The following is a 16,902-nucleotide window of genomic DNA, read 5'->3' as shown; positions in this document are numbered from 1 at the left end:
CTCCTCCTCCTCCTCCTCCTCCTCCTCCTCCTCCTCCTCCTCCTCCTCCTCCTCTTCCTCCTCGTCGGTGGGCCCCAGTGAGTTTCTGGGGTTGCCCTTTGCTTTCAAAGTACGCCTGTTAGGGGCACAAGAGCGTCGTGGCCCCTGACCTCGCGCCCCCCTCCCTTCCGAAGGCCTCCACAGCGCCGCCGTGCGGAAAGCACCACACAAGGGTCCTCCCCTCTTGGTCCCACCCCCGTCCCGCCTACGCCAACAAACCAGAGGCGGAGCCTATATAAAGAGTGAGCGCCCGTTGCCCGGCACCGGAAGTCTAGCTGTCGAGTACCATGGAGCCGGCTAAGATGGCATCTCCCAAGAGCGGGCCAAAGGATGCTCTGGTAGGTGCGAACGAGGCGCGCGGCTGGGAGGCTCCGCGCCCGCGGGTAAAAGGGAAAAGAGGGCGAGGGTCCTCTGGCTGCCAGGCCCCGCTGTGGCCGTCGCCCCCGGCACCTCGGCTGGGTTTGTCTGCAGCCCCCATCCCCCCCACCCTCACCCCCCCTCGCACTGCGGATAGTCCTCCAGCTGTCGGTGTAGCCCTTAGGCTCCTGAGCTGTCGCAGAGGCCTCTCCGCGGCGCCCGCCCCACCCTTCTCCCCCCCCTCCCTTCTTCCCCCCCCTCCCGACTCTCCCGAGGGGCCCGGTTTGGGCTCTAAGCTGTGCCCCCCCCACCACCCTCCAGCCCCGCCGCCCCCGCAGAGACTCCTTTGGCCGTCCGATTCGAATCGGGATTGGGTTTTTGTTTGTTTTTTGCTTTAACGTTTGACGCCCTCTTTTTCTTCTATCACCGTCACTACTCATTGCCGCCCCCGCCCCCAACCTCCGCATAGAACCCACCCTTGCACCAAATAATTACAGTCCAGCAAAGCCGATCGACGCATTGACTGGCCAGAAAATGGATGCCACTAATGCGAGAATTTGTTTTGCTTGATTATACATGTTGGTTACCGAGATGATTGTTGTTATTTCCCCACACACACACCACCCCCCCTTGTTTTCTCTGTGAGGGGGCGGTGAGGGGGAGGCGGCACAGGGGAGGGAGGAGGTGGGCGGGAGAGAAGGTGGATTTTCGTTGATCGGGGAAAAAAAATCAAATGTCATTAAAAAGAATAAAAGATATTGAAACCATATAGACAGAAATAAAAAGAAAAAAAGAAAAACGAATGTGTACCTTCTTCAATTGAGTCTGTCAGCAAGCACTGATTAATGGCTCTCTATGCGCTAAGCGCTGCGGATACAAAGAAAGGCAAAAAACCCAAAGCAAAGCAAAGCAAAAAACCACCAACCTGGCTCCTTGCTCTCAGGGAGCCCGTATTCTAATAGGGGAGACAATATGGGGGAGATCTGCGTAGAGGAGAAAATGGGAGGTGTAATGGTCTGAGGGAAGGCGCTAGCATAGAGAACGATCGAGAAAGGCCTCCTGCAGAAGGTGGTATTCTAGCTGAGACTCTTGAAAGACGCCATGATTGGTTCACTGTCCTGCTCGCTATTCAATCTCTCAAGGTGGTTTTCGTTTACATTCTTGAGGTCATCCTGTAAATTGTTCTCCTCGTTTTTGCCTACTTCACCATCATTGTGCCTCTTTCCACAGCCCCTGCGACGTTTTTTACCATTTAAGTCTTTTATCATCTTTGCCAATCTGAGGGGTGGGAGATGAAACCATACAGTTGTTTGGATTTGGATTGCTCTTATTAGTAATTTGGAGTATTCTGTCATATGGTGATCATTGGAATTTCTTTTTTTAAAATAAATTTTTATGGCTATCTTTTTTATATAACCAAAATGTCTCCTAGCAACCCTCCTCTTTCCTCTTTCCTTCTCCCTCTTCCTTCCTCTCTTCCCTCCTCCCTTTTCCCTTCTCCCTCTTCCCCCCTCCCTCCTCTTCCCCCCTCCCTCCTCTTCCCCCCTCCCTCCTCTTCCCTCCTCCCTCCTCTTCCCCCTCCCTCCTCTTCCCTCCTCCCTCCTCTTCCCCCTCCCTCCTCTTCCCTCCTCCCTCCTCTTCCCTCCTCCCTCCTCTTCCCTCCTCCCTCCTCTTCCCCCCTCCCTCCTCTTCCCTCCTCTTCCCCCCTCCCTCCTCCCTCCTCCCTCTTCCCCCCGCCCCTCTCCCTCCTCCCCTCTCCTAGAGAGCCATCTCATATAACAAATAATATTTTTAAAGGGGAAAAATAATAGAAAAATAAATCAGCAAAAATGATCAATATATAGAAAAGCCTGGAAAATATATGCAATGTACCACACCCTTGAACCTCCCATCTCTGTACCACAGGGATGGGGGAGAGGGGAGGTCTCATCTTGTTCCGAGAACAAAATAATATAGGTAAAGCATTTTGTAAACCTCAAATGCTTTATATATGTTCAAGCCAATAATAATTATTATTGTATAATAATTATTAGCTAGAATCTATATAGCCCTTTAAGAATAAACTATATTAACAAATGATATTAATATTGCTATTAATATCATTGTAATATCAATCATTTTATTAATACTGTTATTATATCCCCACTTTAAGACCATATCTCCCTTGTAATTTTGTGACATTTTTTTTAACAGTTACTGGTTTTTGGCTCTGCTTTACTATGCATTCGATTTCATAAATTTTTCTTTGTTCCTGTATTAATCAAATTCGTCATTTCTTACAGCACAGTAATACTCCTAACTTCATGTACTCAAATTTGGTTTTTTTCTGCTACTTCAGAAGGGGTGCTATAAATATATTGGCATACATGGAGATTTTCTTATCAGTGACCTGGGGGGGGATATAAATCTAGCCATGGAATCTCTGGATCAGAGCTAGAATATGGTGGACCTTTTAGTTATTTTCTTTGCGTAATTACAAATTGCTTTTCAAAATGGTTGTACTGATTCACAGCTCCACAGTGCACTACTGTGCTTATTGACCCTCTAGCATTGATGCTTCCCATCTTTTGTCATCTTTGCCATTGTGCTAATTGTGAGATGAAACGTCAAGATTATTTTGATTTACATATCTCCTGTTTATGATTTTTAATATCTTTCATATGTTCAAAATACAGAAATATTTTGTCAGCTTTGTAGATTGACTTCCAAATGTTTTGTGAATGTTGTAGTTATTTTTAATGAGATTTCCCTATTTGAAATTAATAAGATAAAATAACTAAAATGGCCAGACCTTTGACCCAGACATTAAATAATATATATATATATGTGTGTGTATATATATATATATATAAATATAAATATATGAGTAAGGGTCAAATAATATATACTTATATATAAGTATACTTATACCCCCAAGGAGGCCACTGATTAAAAAAAAGTCCTCATATACACCAAAATATTTATAGAAGCATTTTTAGTTATAGAAAAGAATTGAAAACAAAGCAAGATGCCCATTGATTGGAGAATAGCTAAACAAATTGTGGTCTAAGGTTATAATGAAACATTACTGTGCCATAAGAAATTAGAAATATGAATAGAGAATCAGAAAAGGAACTACATGAACTGATACAGAGCACAGTAAGCAGAGCCAAGAAAATAGTTCTGCAAAATTACAAACAAGCATAGCCCCGCAAAAGGTATGAGAAGACATCCTCACAAACCCCTTGACAGAAGTGGGAAGTCAGTGAATGTGGTACATTATACATATTTTAGACTTGTGATGTCTTGATCAGTTTTGTTAAATAGGGGGGTGTGGTCTTTAAAATGTTATTTATTGGGGCAGCTAGGTGGTGCAGTGGATAGAGCACTGGCCCTGGATTCAGGAGGACCTGAGTTCAAATTCGGCCTCAGACACTTAACACTTAACTAGCTGTGTGACCCTAGGCAGGTCACTTAACCCCAATTGCCTCACAAAAAAAAAAAAGTTATTTATTATATGGCATGGCTCTTTGGGAGGGAAAGGGATACTGGGAGAAATTTTGGTGATATAAAAAAGATACCAATAAAAAAAACTTATTTTAAAAAAAGAAAAAGGACTCTCAATTTGATAGGAGAAATTTGGGGAGTTATGACCTTTTAAGTAAAAGGTCAATCACTGAAAGCCAGGATGCTCTCATGTGGGCCATTGAACTCCAACTACTACAGGGAGAGAACAGCAGGCGAAGGGCCAGAGAAGACAGCAGCAGCAGAGGAAGAGGAGCCTGAGAAGAAGTGAAGACAGCAGGGGTAGGGTGAAAAGCTGCTTAGTCTGGAGCTCAGACAGGTAGAGAAGTCAGCTGAGAGAAGGCTTCAGCTGAGTGACTACTGATTGGTCAGGGAGAACCGATTTCATTGGCCAAGAATACCAGTGAGTTATTACCCTTCAGTGCCACCTAGAGTTGGAGAAAAGTGCTCCTTTTCTTAAGGACTTACTCTTTGCTGCCACCTCTGGCTGGAAAAGGAAAAGCAGGGGTTGGGAGTTGTAACTGCTGAGGTATGAGCAGGGGACTGTTTTGCTGAAAGCCCTATTCTGATTGTACAGTGTAACACCCAAGCGGCTGGTCTAGTCTGTATATTTCAGAGATAGCCAGTTTGATGAGCTTGGCAGTTCACTGGCCTAACGAGAACTGCTATTAATATTAAGAGCTAACACTTCCTGGAAATCCCTTTAAGGGTGGGTGATAGTTAATTGAAGGAGTTTATAAAGGATGTATCCCAGTAGAGAAGAGGAAAAATATTTCCCCAGTCTTTGGTGTAAAAAAATGTTCCTGCATTGGACCAATGGCATTGAAGCCTGAAGTCTAGAGTTGTGAGTTACCCTAAGTCCATCTGTTTTCCTCCCTCCTCCTGTGATCCCATTCGCCATAGCTATTGAGTACGTTGTTATAATAGTGTGATGTGGGTTTACATGTGTGTTGTGAATTTATTTTATCATTTAAGTGCTTGATTTAATAAAATATTTGTAACATTTCTTGTCTAAGTGACTATTTAAATTCTGAAGAAAAAAAACTATTATCCATAACTGCAAAAGATATGATTTGCTTCTCTTCTGATAATATGATCTTGAATATTAAGGTCATGTATCCCTGTAGAATTTATTGTGGAATATGGCACAAGATGTTGATCTAACCCCGATTTCTGCCAGACTGCTTTCTTAGGTTTCCCATTTTATTAAAATGGGGATTTCTTTCCTAAGTAATATTTTCTGGTTTATTGAACACTGGGCTATCAAGTTTTGTTTATAAATTCTATATTTTAAAACAAAACCCAAATGGTTTTGATAACTTTATGTTTTGAGGTCTGGAAGTATTATTCCCCCTTCATCCAAGCCTCTTTTAATTATTTCTCTTGATATTCTAATCTTTTATTCCTCCAAATGAATTATTTGATTGAGTTATATAAAGTAGCCCTTTCATAGTTTGATTAGTATAAAATTAAAACTGCTGGTATTGTTATTTTTATCATATTGGCATGGCCCAGCCATGAGCATTATGAATATTCCTCCAGCCATTTACATTGTTGCCACTTGGGTTTTGTTATTATGTAGAAATGTTGATTTTTGTGGGTTGTAACCTACAAATAATGCAGTTCTTTGCTGATTCCATAGGATTTTCTAAGGAAACTATCATTTCATCAGCAAATATAGTTCTATCTCCTCTTTACCTATGTTACATGATCTGCTTTTCTTCTGATTTTTAATGGTATTATCTTTAATATTAAGGTCACATCCATTTAGAATTTATTGTGGAATATGGCATAAGATGTTGGTCTAAGCCTAGTTTCTGCCGGTCTGTTTTACAGCTTTTCCTGCAGTTTTTTAATCAGAGTTCTTTCCTAAATAATTTGTTTTCTGACTTAACACTGGATAATTGAGTTCCATGGTTTCTGATTCTTCATTAATATATTTTTCAACCAATTCTAAATGGTTTTAATGACTGCTGCTTTATAATGTAATTTGAGATTTGGAAGTTCTATTGCCCCTTTATCCCTCCCTCATTTGATTATTTTCATTGTTACTCTAAATCTTTTTTCTCCAAATGAATTTTGTTTGATAGTTTGGTATAGCATTAAAAGAATAAATTAACTTTGCTGTCATTCTTGTTATGTTGGCATGACCCAGCCATGAGCACTGAATATTCCTCTAGCTATTTAAGTTGTTCATTTCTTTAAGTGGTACTTTATAATTGAATCTTTCCAAATAGTGTACTTTGGTAGATTGATTCCTAAGTATTTTATGCATTTTGTAGTTATTTTGAAAGGGACTTTGTTATTATTATATAGAAATACTGTTGATTTTTGAGGATTTGTTTTGTAGTCTGCAACTTGCTGAAGCTATTGTCTCATTTGGTATCTTTGCTGATTCCCTAGGATTTTCTAAGTAAATCACATCATTGACTAATAGGGGTAGTTTTATCTCCTCTTTATCTATCTTTATGTCTTAAATTTCTTTCTCTTGTCTTATTGCTATTGTTAGTATTTCTAGACCATTATCACATAATGGTGGGGAGAGTGGGTGTCCTTGCTTTACTCCTTTATTTACTAAGAAAGCTTCTACTTGCATTTTTTTTTCTTTTGAAAACTGCTTGTTCATATCCTTTGCTCATTTATTTTGGAAGAATGTCAGCCTCATTCTCCATCCCAAAAATGACAGACTGCTATAGCCACTCCTCCAGAAGCAATCTTGCTGGGGGGAAAAAAATTTCACACATAGGCTGTGTAAATGTTCTCGAGCTCCTATTTCACACCAACCTTTTTTTTATTTTTTTATTTTTTGAACTAAAAATTACATGTAGAAATTTGGTGAGGTTGTTAACCCTCAAAGAAGGAAACTAGTGACTTTTGTAGTTTATACAGGGAAAGAGTGGGAGTTCATTTGGAAGTCCTAAGAATCAGAGATATTAGGTATTCAGAAAAGGTGACATGTGTCTGAAATTGAGACACTAAATAAAGGGAAGAATTTGCTCTCCGGGTGACGGTAGTTGTGACCTTGGACTGCTTGTAGCCAAACTTGAGAGTTCAGTTTTTAGACTGTATGTTTTGGTGAGGATAGCTTACTACTTTATTTAAACCCACAGGTGATGGCACAAATCCTGAAGGATATGGGAATTACAGATTATGAGCCAAAAGTAATCAATCAGATGCTGGAGTTTGCCTTCCGTGAGTGACCCACAAAACAAAATTTCTCTAATTCAGTCAATTAATTTGATACTAATGTCTTCTATAATTCTAATAGAATTGTATTTTCTATATCAGCCACATAAACCTAATCTTAAAGTACACAAAATGGGCTGAATTCAGAGAGGGCAGTTATTTTTATTGTGGTAAGTATTTAAATGGATAGCATAAGGCAAACTTTCTCTCTCTCTCTCCATATATATTCACACATATATATATATAGATATATATATCTAAAACCCATAACATCTCAAATTAATAATTTTTAAAAATAAGAAATATTTCTATAACATAACCCAAATAAGACTAAGCCTTTCTCATATGTCTAAGAGGAAATTGTCTCCACTCTCAAAGGATATGTAACAACGATTTTGGATGATGCCAAAATTTATTCAAGCCATGCTAAGAAAGCCACTGTTGATGCAGATGATGTGCGATTGGCAATCCAGTGTCTATCTGATCAGTCTTTTACTTCCCCTCCCCCAAGAGATGTGAGTAACTTTTATTTAAACATCTGTTTTATCTGGGGGGAAGAGGGGGAGAGAGAGAGAACACAGCACTAACTAGGGTTTATTTTTCTCAGTTTCTATTAGATATTGCACGACAAAAAAATCAAACCCCTTTACCATTGATTAAGCCATATTCAGGACTTAGACTCCCACCTGACAGATACTGTTTAACAGCACCAAACTACAGACTTAAGCCTTTACCAAAAAAGGTGAGTGTTTTGTGATTCTTTTTTAAAAAGAAAATAAGTTTTTCTAGAAAATAGTACCATTCATCCCATAGTTAAAAAAAGTAGATATTAGCTAAAATAACTTATTAATAATCAAAACTTTTAAAATTTTTTTTCTAGCCAGCTATTCTTTTGAAAAGAAGCAAGGTGAAGTAGGAAATGGTAAGCTGGCCTCGAAGTCAGGAAGGACTTAAAGCCCTGGGTTCCAGTTACACCTCTGACCCATTCTGGCTGTGTGACTCTGAGCACATCACTTACTCTCTCAGGGCTCTAGTCAATTTTCTTAGAACTAAAAGTTGCAGAGAAGATGCCAGCCTATGTTGGTAAAAGAAACTTCCTCACCCAGGAGTTCTCTAGGCTACTGAAACTATCCCTATCCTACTGAAATAGATTGAGATGTGTAACATCAGGAGCTGGGCCTACTTTATGCCATAGTCATCATAAGACCTGAAAGCTTAAATCATGTTAATCATTTAGTCCTAGGAAAATGAGGTCCACAGAGGGGAAGTAACTCACCTGAGGTCACAAAGCTAGCAAAGATGGGATTTGATCCCACCTCTCTTGAATGCAGGAAGGGCTCCACTATCATCACCCCCAAGATATCTACCTTCCCTGCCTGAAGTGCCACCATTGGGGATGTCTTTTAGTTAAGGTGTTCACTGATAAAAATGCAAATACAACCGTGTCTAACATTGTGAAAATAAGAGCCTGCCTGAAATTGCACTACAGTATCTAAGTGGAGATTCAATTAAATTCCACAAAGATACATTAGGTGCTTACCAATCAATAAACATTTATTAAGTGCCTACTATGTGCCAGTCACTGTGCTATGGCTGGGGATACAAAAAAAGACAAAGTCCCTGCCCTCAAGAATCTTACAGTCTAATGTGAGAGCCAAAATGCAAACAAACATACCACATGCATGCAAGACACTAAGGATAAAAAGACATCCCTTAGGGAGCCTACATTATACTGAACTAACACCCGAGGGGATCGTGGAACTCTTCCCTTAGGAGAGGATGCCTGCCCTGAGCCTTGAAATTAGGGTGCATGTGGGGATAGGAGACAATTTGGACATTCAGAGCAGCAGTAGAAATTCAGGGAACACACTAGTAATTTAGTTTGGCTGGAACATACAGTACATGGAAAGGGAGTAAAGACTAGAAAGGTAGGTTGGAGGAGTTTGTATTGTATCCTAGAACCAATAGTTGGGAGCCAGTAAAGTTTTTTGAGGTGGTCAGGGCTGTATATTAGGATTATTCTGCCACCTATATAGAAAATGCATGGGAGATGAGAGAAAAAGGAAGTGGGAAGATCAATTAAGATACTATTGCAATAATCCAAGCAAGTGACAGTTTGAGTGGAAAGATGATGTAGAATCAGTAAGACTTTGGTATATGGAGGGAGAGGAAAGAGTAACGAGAATGCAGTTATTACAAAGCTGGGTGACTGGGAGGATGGTAGAGCCTTCAGAATTAATTTGGAAAGTTGGAGGAGTAGGGTAATGGAAAAAGATAATTAGTTCCATTTTGGATGTATTGAGTCTGAGATGCCAAGGATGATGTGCTTTTAATCATCATCTCTATGCAATTGACTCTAAGGCCTATAACATCTAGCTCTGCTATGCCCTGAGCCAGAATCCCCACATGGACATGAACTGGATGGCCTAGAGAAATCTCAAACTCAGTGTGTCTAAAACAGAATTTATTGTCTTTTCCCCCAAATTCCATCCTACCAGTGTCTCAGATTTGTAATCTTAGCATTATCCTTGACGTTCTCCCTCACCCTACATACCCACTCAGTTGCCAGATCTTGGTCATGCCTGTCTTCACATCTCTGAGAGGGTCCTTTTCTCCATTCCAGACAGCTACCATGTTAGTTTAGACTCTCATCACCAATCACCTAGATTATTGCAATAGTCATTAATTGGCCTCCTTGCCTGAATTTCTCACTTCAGTCCATCACACCACTGGCAAAATACTGACCATATGACTCCCGTTTGCTTTTCTGTTGCCTCTAGAATAAAATATAAACTCCTCACCTAGCTTTTAGAGCCCTACACAACCTGGCCCCAACCTCCCATTGTACCCTCATTGGACATACTCCCACTGCCTCCACTCTACAAGCCAGCTTTCTGTTCATCACACATGATACTCCATCTCTCATCTCCATGCCTTTCCTTGGCCATCCCACTTGCTCGGAATGCACTACCTCCTTATATCTGCCTCAAAATGTCTCTTCTTTAAGATACATCTCAAGCACCATCTTCATGAAGCCTTTCCTGATCCCCCTGCTAGTGTCTTCCCTCCTATTTAACTACTTTGCATATATTTGTACTTATTCCCTTTATTTGTGCTCTAAGTTGATATATGTGCTTGTCTCCCCCATTGGAATGTTATGTTCTGTATGAGTAGAGATTATTTAATTCTTTGTTCTTGTATCCCCAGCACCTAGCACAGTGCCTGCCATGTAAGTAGGTTTAATAAATTGCTCGCTGATAGATTGAGGATGGCCAGACAAGCAGGTTGTCAGTGTAGGACTGAAGTTCTGGTTCTGGATATAGATTTGGAGTTGATCTTCATAAGGGTGATTGAATCCAGAGAACAATGGTGAATAAAGATGAGGGTCCAGCACAGAGTTTGGTAGAATACCCACAATTAGGGGGCAGGAAATGATTATTGAACCAGAAAAGGAGGTTGAGAAGAAATGGTTACACAGGTAGGAGGAACTCCAGAAAAGTATCCCAGAAGCCATGAGAATAAAGAGCATTGAATGACATGAGAAGTAGTAAATAACACATCTCATGCTGTAAGCGGTCAAGGAAGATGCTGACTGAGAAAAGAATGTCATATAACTTTTTAAGACAGCAATGTCAGTAGAATGGTACTGCTGGAAAGCCACATGCAAGAGGTTGAGAAGTGAGTAGGTACTAAGGCAACAGAGGCAGCCAATTAGACTACTCTCTAGTTTATAAGCAGGAGGAAAGAGTCAGAAGATGGAAAGACAGCAAAGATGAGAGGGAGGAGCTGGTGTTGATTGCCACAGGTTTCTTGTTTTGTGTGGTTTATTTTTACTTTTTTCCCCAATAAGTAAGATGCAAGGTCATCTGCTCAAAGAGGATGGACTGAGGGCATTGGTGGTAACGAGGGCTTGAGAAAATTGGAACAGAGAGAGTCAAAAAAAATTGTTTATAGCAGTAAGGACTCAGTTGAGAGTAGATCAAAGGAATTTGTAATGGATGGAATTGCTAGTTAGCAAGTGTAAATAGTCTTTTAAAAATATTTTTGGCATATTTGTGACAACTTGAGTTGAATGTCAGGAAAAAGATTAAAATGGGAACATTAAAGGAAAGAGAGGAAGCATAATTTTTTAATGTAAATCTTTGTCATACCATATTGGATTTGTGGAGTACATATAAAGAAAACATGCTTTGTAAATTTGGGGGTTTTAAAACCGTCAACAATCCAGATGGCTTTTAGGGTATCAAATCAGAATCAAGAACTGTGGCTTTTCATTTTTTTTTTTCCAGGGGCCTGCTCCGGCTGGAAGGATAACTGTTCCCCGCCTGAGTGTTGGTGCTGTTAGCAGCAGACCCAGTACTCCTACTCTGGGTAAGAGAGAGGAACTCAGCTTTTCCTTGATGGTAGCACTGAAGTTTATTCTAATAAAGTATTTTGGAAGACTATTCTCAATGCTTGGATTTATTTTATTTTTAGTCCAGGGTGATTCAAAAGCCCCCATGTGTTTATAATGACTTTAGTAGCTACAGAGGAATTTTTACCCCACCCTACCCTCTCAGTAAAAATAGCAATATAGGTCAGAACGAGCGACTTCTGTCATTGTTTCATAAATCTGGAGGTAAGCTTTGCAATGGACCACAGTGGCCCACGCTACTTGAACTGTAAGGCAGCCTTGGCTTGGAGAATTCTAGTGAAGGGGAGTCCTCCTCCACCCCCACTTAGAGTTAATTCTAAGTTCTTCCTGACATCAAACCTCAATGTTACGATTTGCACCCATTGCACCATACCCACACTGGGGCCAAACAGTACCAATCTATCAAATCATTCTTGCATATAAAGAGCACCAGTCTTTCAGATACCCTGAGCTATTAGAACTCGTGTTCCCTCTATACCTTCTTGTCTTTTAAGCGCCACATTTCCAGCACCTTCCTTCAGCCTTCCTGCCAAAGAGTATGATCACACTAAGGCCCATAGCCCTCTCCCAGGGGTTCTGTAGCTTACCTGTGGCCTTCCTAAAACACTCGGTACTGATCACAAAATTAGCTCAGGTCTACTGATTTACTTTATATTCTATAACATCTAAAAACAAGCTAATAAACTTTAAAATATCAGGCATTCTTTTAATGTTAATGATCTTTCCCCCAAATTTCTCGTTACCTGTGCTTTGAAGACAATAAGTTAAGAAAAGAGAAATTGCTAATAGAATGTTACTATTAATTACAGGTACCCCATCTGCACAGACAGTTGGCGTTCCAACTAAAGTTGGGACCCCTGTGTCGGTGCCAGGTCAAAGGTTCACTGTGCAGATACCACCCTCCCAGTCTGCTGCTGCCAAACCAGGTAATGAATCACTTTGGGTCACTATACCTCAGTTATACTGGCACTCTGTACTCATATAAATATTTCTCAAATAATGGCAGCAAGGTGTGTAATACATCCTGTACTTGTTTAGAAATTCTCACAAATCTCCCAAATGTACAAAGCCTTGAGAAAATCCTTCTGTGTAGCCCAAACAAGCTTCAAACACAACTTTGCTAATCTCAAAAGGATACACAACATTTCACATCAAAGATTCACTAAGCTGAATCATTGTGCTAGAGAGTGTGCCTCATTATTCAGAGAAACTTTGTGTGTGTGTGTGTGTGTGTGTGTGTGTGTGTGTGTGTGTGTGTGTGTGAGAGAGAGAGAGAGAGAGAGATTATTTCCTTTACAATTGGATACACTAGGGGCAGCTAGGTGGCACAGTGGATAGAGCACTGGCCCTGGAGTCAGGATTACCTGAGTTCAAATCCGGCCTCAGGCACTTGACACTTACTAGCTGTGTAACCCTGGGCAAGTCACTTAACCCCAATTGCCTCACTAAAAAACAAAAAAAAACAAAAAAACCCAATTGGATACACTAATCTCTCTCTCTCTCTCTCACTCTCTCTCTCTCACACACACACACACACACACACACACACACACACACACACACACACACACACACACATGAAGTTGTTTTCAGAGTTAGAGAGATTTTATACAGTAGTACAGATTTGCAGTCTAATCCCAGCAGTCAAGCAAACATTCTCTTCCTTCATGGGGGCCAATTCACTATCACTCTATGGATCATCTGTTCCAAGGCTTGTCATCAGGCTTCTGCCCGCATACTTTACCAAAAACATTGAAGCTACTTAGCATGAGCTCCCCCTATTATCATGCTCATTCTTTCTCTAATCTTCAGTCTCTGCCGAGCCACTGACTTTCCCTGCTGCTGAAAACCCTGTCTCCTCGACCCTAAAACAGCTGGTGAGAAAGGCAGGTTATTTTTACCTTGAAACCCTATTCTGCATACATTTAACAGTGTTCTGCCTTGGGTGTTATGTTCTTATTTTGCAGCTGTTCCACCAGCTCCTGCTGTTCAGAATGTTCTGATTAACCCTTCTCTGATTGGGCCAAAGAACATCCTCATCACTACTAATGTGGTGTCACAGAACAACCCTGTTGAGTCACCAAATGCATTGAAACGAAAACATGAAGACGACGATGATTACGATAATTTGTAAACGGCATCATCTGACAGCTTCGATGCATTTCTAAAGTATATAGTTTGAAACGTAAATGTAACCATGTTAAAAATCAGAGAAAACAAACAAATTAAGTGTTTAAGTAAAAAGTAATGTAGTTGTAAAACTTTTTCTGCTGTTAAGATTGTTGAAATTTTAGTAGGATCATAAATGTTTTTCATTAGAAGTTGCATGCAAACAATAAAGTTATAATTCATCAATTTATTCATCATTTCATTATGTTGGGAAGATGGAAGGTCTATTAAACGTTGAATCATTTAAAAGCTAAACTGTGTAGTGTGTTAAATATAATTTCAATCTCTTGAAATTTTCCATTTTAGGAAAAAATTAAGATGCACCCTTCCAGTCACACCCTGAGCTTAGTAGAGTCTCTTTTCCCTCAATTCCTTAGCTCAGTTTTTTTAGGTCTCTGATAACTTGTGCATTAAATTATAGAAGTCTAAAACTCGGGGCATCTAGGTGACACAGTGGATAAAGCACCGGCCCTGGATTCAGGAGGACCTGAGTTCAAATCTGGCCTCAGACACTTGACACTTACTAGCTGTGTGACCCTGGGCAAGTCACTTAACCCCAACTGCCTCACCAAAACCAACTAAACATGGTGCTTAAAGGCCCAGGATGGACCAAAATAGAGTAAAAGGTTTGAATATGATCCAAAACAGACCAACTTTACAGTGAACCCCAAGTTGTAGCATTACACTGAGAACTTGATTTTTTAAAATCAAGCCTACAAAGAATGGATGTTTTCAGATACATCTTAGGTACTACATTACTCTTAAGTAACTCTCCTACATGCCTGATATTCAACTGTGTTTCAGGAATACCCTGAAATCTTGTCCTCATGCATCCATGAGTGCATCCTCCATTTTATAAGGATTTCATTCAGTTCTGGCCTTTTGCATAAAGGCAGAGTTTCATCAAACCTTACATAGGTTTCAACAGTTTATACAACTTTTACTGAGTTGGCTTTCTATCTGATGAGTTGTGATGCTCACCCAGCTCTGAGTACACAGCATGTCCATTAAATTTTACAATGTTCTCAGATAATGTTAATATCAAACTCAGGACTGACAAATGTGGGATACCTGTAATTCTTTCAGTCTTCTTCCCCCACACCTGGAGCAGTTTCTCTTCAAGGTGGATTATTTACCCACCTGGCAAGTCTACTCCAAACCACATTAGTGATACTGTCATGTGGGATGAAATCAAATTCTTAAAAGTACAAGTACATTCTCTTGCCTCTTCTTTATCTACAAGGCAAGTAACAGAAAAAAAATACACCTAAATCCAAGTCCAATCCACATCAAGCCTACAAAGAATGGATGTTTTAGTTCTCTATGAAATCTTTTCAGATTAAAAATTGAATTGAAAATAATTTTCAATTCAAAAGAATTGATTCCATAGCCTTTGTGAGATGCAATACCTCAATTTTAAAATAAAATCCATTCCAACAATTTAAAAAAATAATTATTTTTGCAGGGTAAATGACTGAAAACAGTCATTTAAAAATCAACCTTGGAGGGTATTAGTCAAACGTCCTGAACTTGGGGGGAAATAAATTTGTAGCAGTTAGAACTGTACTACTACTAGTATCCCTGCTCCTTTGATTTTTGGACTAGGGGCCTCAAGGAAGGCCTAGTAATGTTGAAAACTAGAAGTTAATCTGCAGGAATAGTAGTCAATTATGTTATCACAAGGTATATCTGCCTCAAGAAGGAATAAGAGGCGCAGTGGATAGAGCCCAGGTCCTGGATTCAGGAGGACCTGAGTTCAAATCCGGCCTCAGACACTTGACACTTACTAGCTGTGTAACCCTGGGCAAGTCACTTAACCCCAACTGCCTCACCACAAAAAAATTTAAAAAAACAAAGAAGGAATAAGAATATGTGACAAAGTTGAATGCCAAAAGAGAAAGATGCCAGAGAAGCTAGGAGAATTAGCAGGTGTTAATGTGCAAATACATCCTTACCAGCCTTTGTTAGGTGTACTTCGTCCCAGGCAAGAAATCCACGTCCCTATATTTTAAGCCATGGTTCAAAAGTACAAATTCCATTCTGTTAGCCCATGATTCACACCCCAATTCAATTTTTTCTCTTCTGCACCCCTTGCCTTCAGTTGGCAAAAAACAATACTATTTAGGCCCATTTTGGCACTATCACTTCTATCCACATTAATCAACAAATGGGTGATACTCAATCCATTTTGCTAAGTCTTACATATAAGGAAGATGGCAGTTGTCCCTATTCTGTTAAATGTTTAACACATTTCCTTACTTTTCCATCCTCCATGGTCCTGAGAAAGGTCTGTCTAGTCTCTCTCCTTGACCACTTCAGTACCCGCTTCTTACCAAGTGAAAAACGTGATTGTGTTTCCTTTGGTAACAATTCAATGTCCTTAACAACCATGGAATGTGGCATCTTTGCCTCCCTTCCAGGAAAGAACAGTCTACACTTGGAACACACCTAAGTTGGTCATTCACCTACGAGAGCAGAAACACTTGACCTCGATAAAAAGATGTGAAACTCACTGCTCCCTGGATGGCTTGCAATTTGCAGGCTTATTTTTTAACCACCTATGGATCTCTCTCTCACTCCCATGCATTTACTGAAGAGCTTTATAATCAATTATTACATTTGGCCTCACAATTTTGACAGCCTCACTAAACTTCCAGGCCTTAGTCTTAAGGACCGATGCTCCACCAAACCCACACCTCCTTCGGGGCTTGCACCAATCTGCCCCACCCACCAATCCACTCATCAACTCTGCTTTACTTACCTCTTCTTACCTCCCCAACTGCTTCATCCCCATCTTCCTCTTCAGGTGCTTCATCCTTGTGATTCTTTTCCTTTCCTGTCAACCGTCTCTCATAGAAGCCACAAGTAGAATCTGGAGCTGCAATGTCGTCTTCACTTTCTCCTCAATTTTTCTTCCCCAAAATCAGTCTCTGGCCTTCTTTATTAGTCCAAATTCCTCCAAATCAACTACACAATTTCCTTCTCATTCAACCTAAGTCCTTTGCCTATGGAAGCTAGAAGTGGAAATGTTTCATCTTCCGGCAAAATGAGGCTGAAGAATTCTCAGGTCCTTTCCAATTCTACAATTCAGTGATTTAATCATAACTAGATGAGGCAGGAAGAGACCCCACCCTCCTCAATCTCCCTCCCTTTTTCTGAACTATAATAGCACTTGACTCCCTACAACCCACAATTTAGTTGGGGGGGGGGGTGGGGCGGGGAGGGGCAGGTAA

General features: G+C 40.4%; 1 protein-coding gene across 1 annotated transcript; it reads left to right on the top strand.

Moving 5' to 3' along the window:
- The first annotated feature begins 250 nt into the window (after positions 1–250).
- On the top strand, positions 251–13,924 carry LOC122733764 (transcription initiation factor TFIID subunit 9-like). The gene is made up of 7 exons (XM_043974460.1): positions 251–377; positions 7,011–7,092; positions 7,465–7,601; positions 7,694–7,828; positions 11,376–11,457; positions 12,310–12,426; positions 13,468–13,924. The coding sequence occupies exons 1-7, from the start codon at positions 327–329 to the stop codon at positions 13,632–13,634; spliced, it is 771 nt and encodes a 256-aa protein (XP_043830395.1). The 5' UTR covers positions 251–326; the 3' UTR covers positions 13,635–13,924.
- The last annotated feature ends 2,978 nt before the right edge of the window (positions 13,925–16,902 follow it).

This window comes from Dromiciops gliroides, chromosome X, assembly GCF_019393635.1.
Source record: "Dromiciops gliroides isolate mDroGli1 chromosome X, mDroGli1.pri, whole genome shotgun sequence".
Classification (NCBI taxonomy): Eukaryota; Metazoa; Chordata; class Mammalia; order Microbiotheria; family Microbiotheriidae; genus Dromiciops; species Dromiciops gliroides.
Note: the sequence above shows the minus strand (reverse complement) of the source record. Positions and strands in the feature narration are given on the sequence as shown.

What these genes read in the sequence shown, in the direction of transcription:
- LOC122733764 (XM_043974460.1), top strand. Translation starts at nt 327, where the DNA reads ATGGAGCCGGCTAAGATGGCATCTCCCAAGAGCGGGCCAAAGGATGCT. An exon ending in TTAAGCCTTTACCAAAAAAG is followed by an intron (nt 7,829 to 11,375) that starts GTGAGTGTTTTG and finishes TTTTTTTTCCAG; the next exon opens with GGGCCTGCTCCGGCTGGAAG. An exon ending in ACCCAGTACTCCTACTCTGG is followed by an intron (nt 11,458 to 12,309) that starts GTAAGAGAGAGG and finishes TATTAATTACAG; the next exon opens with GTACCCCATCTGCACAGACA.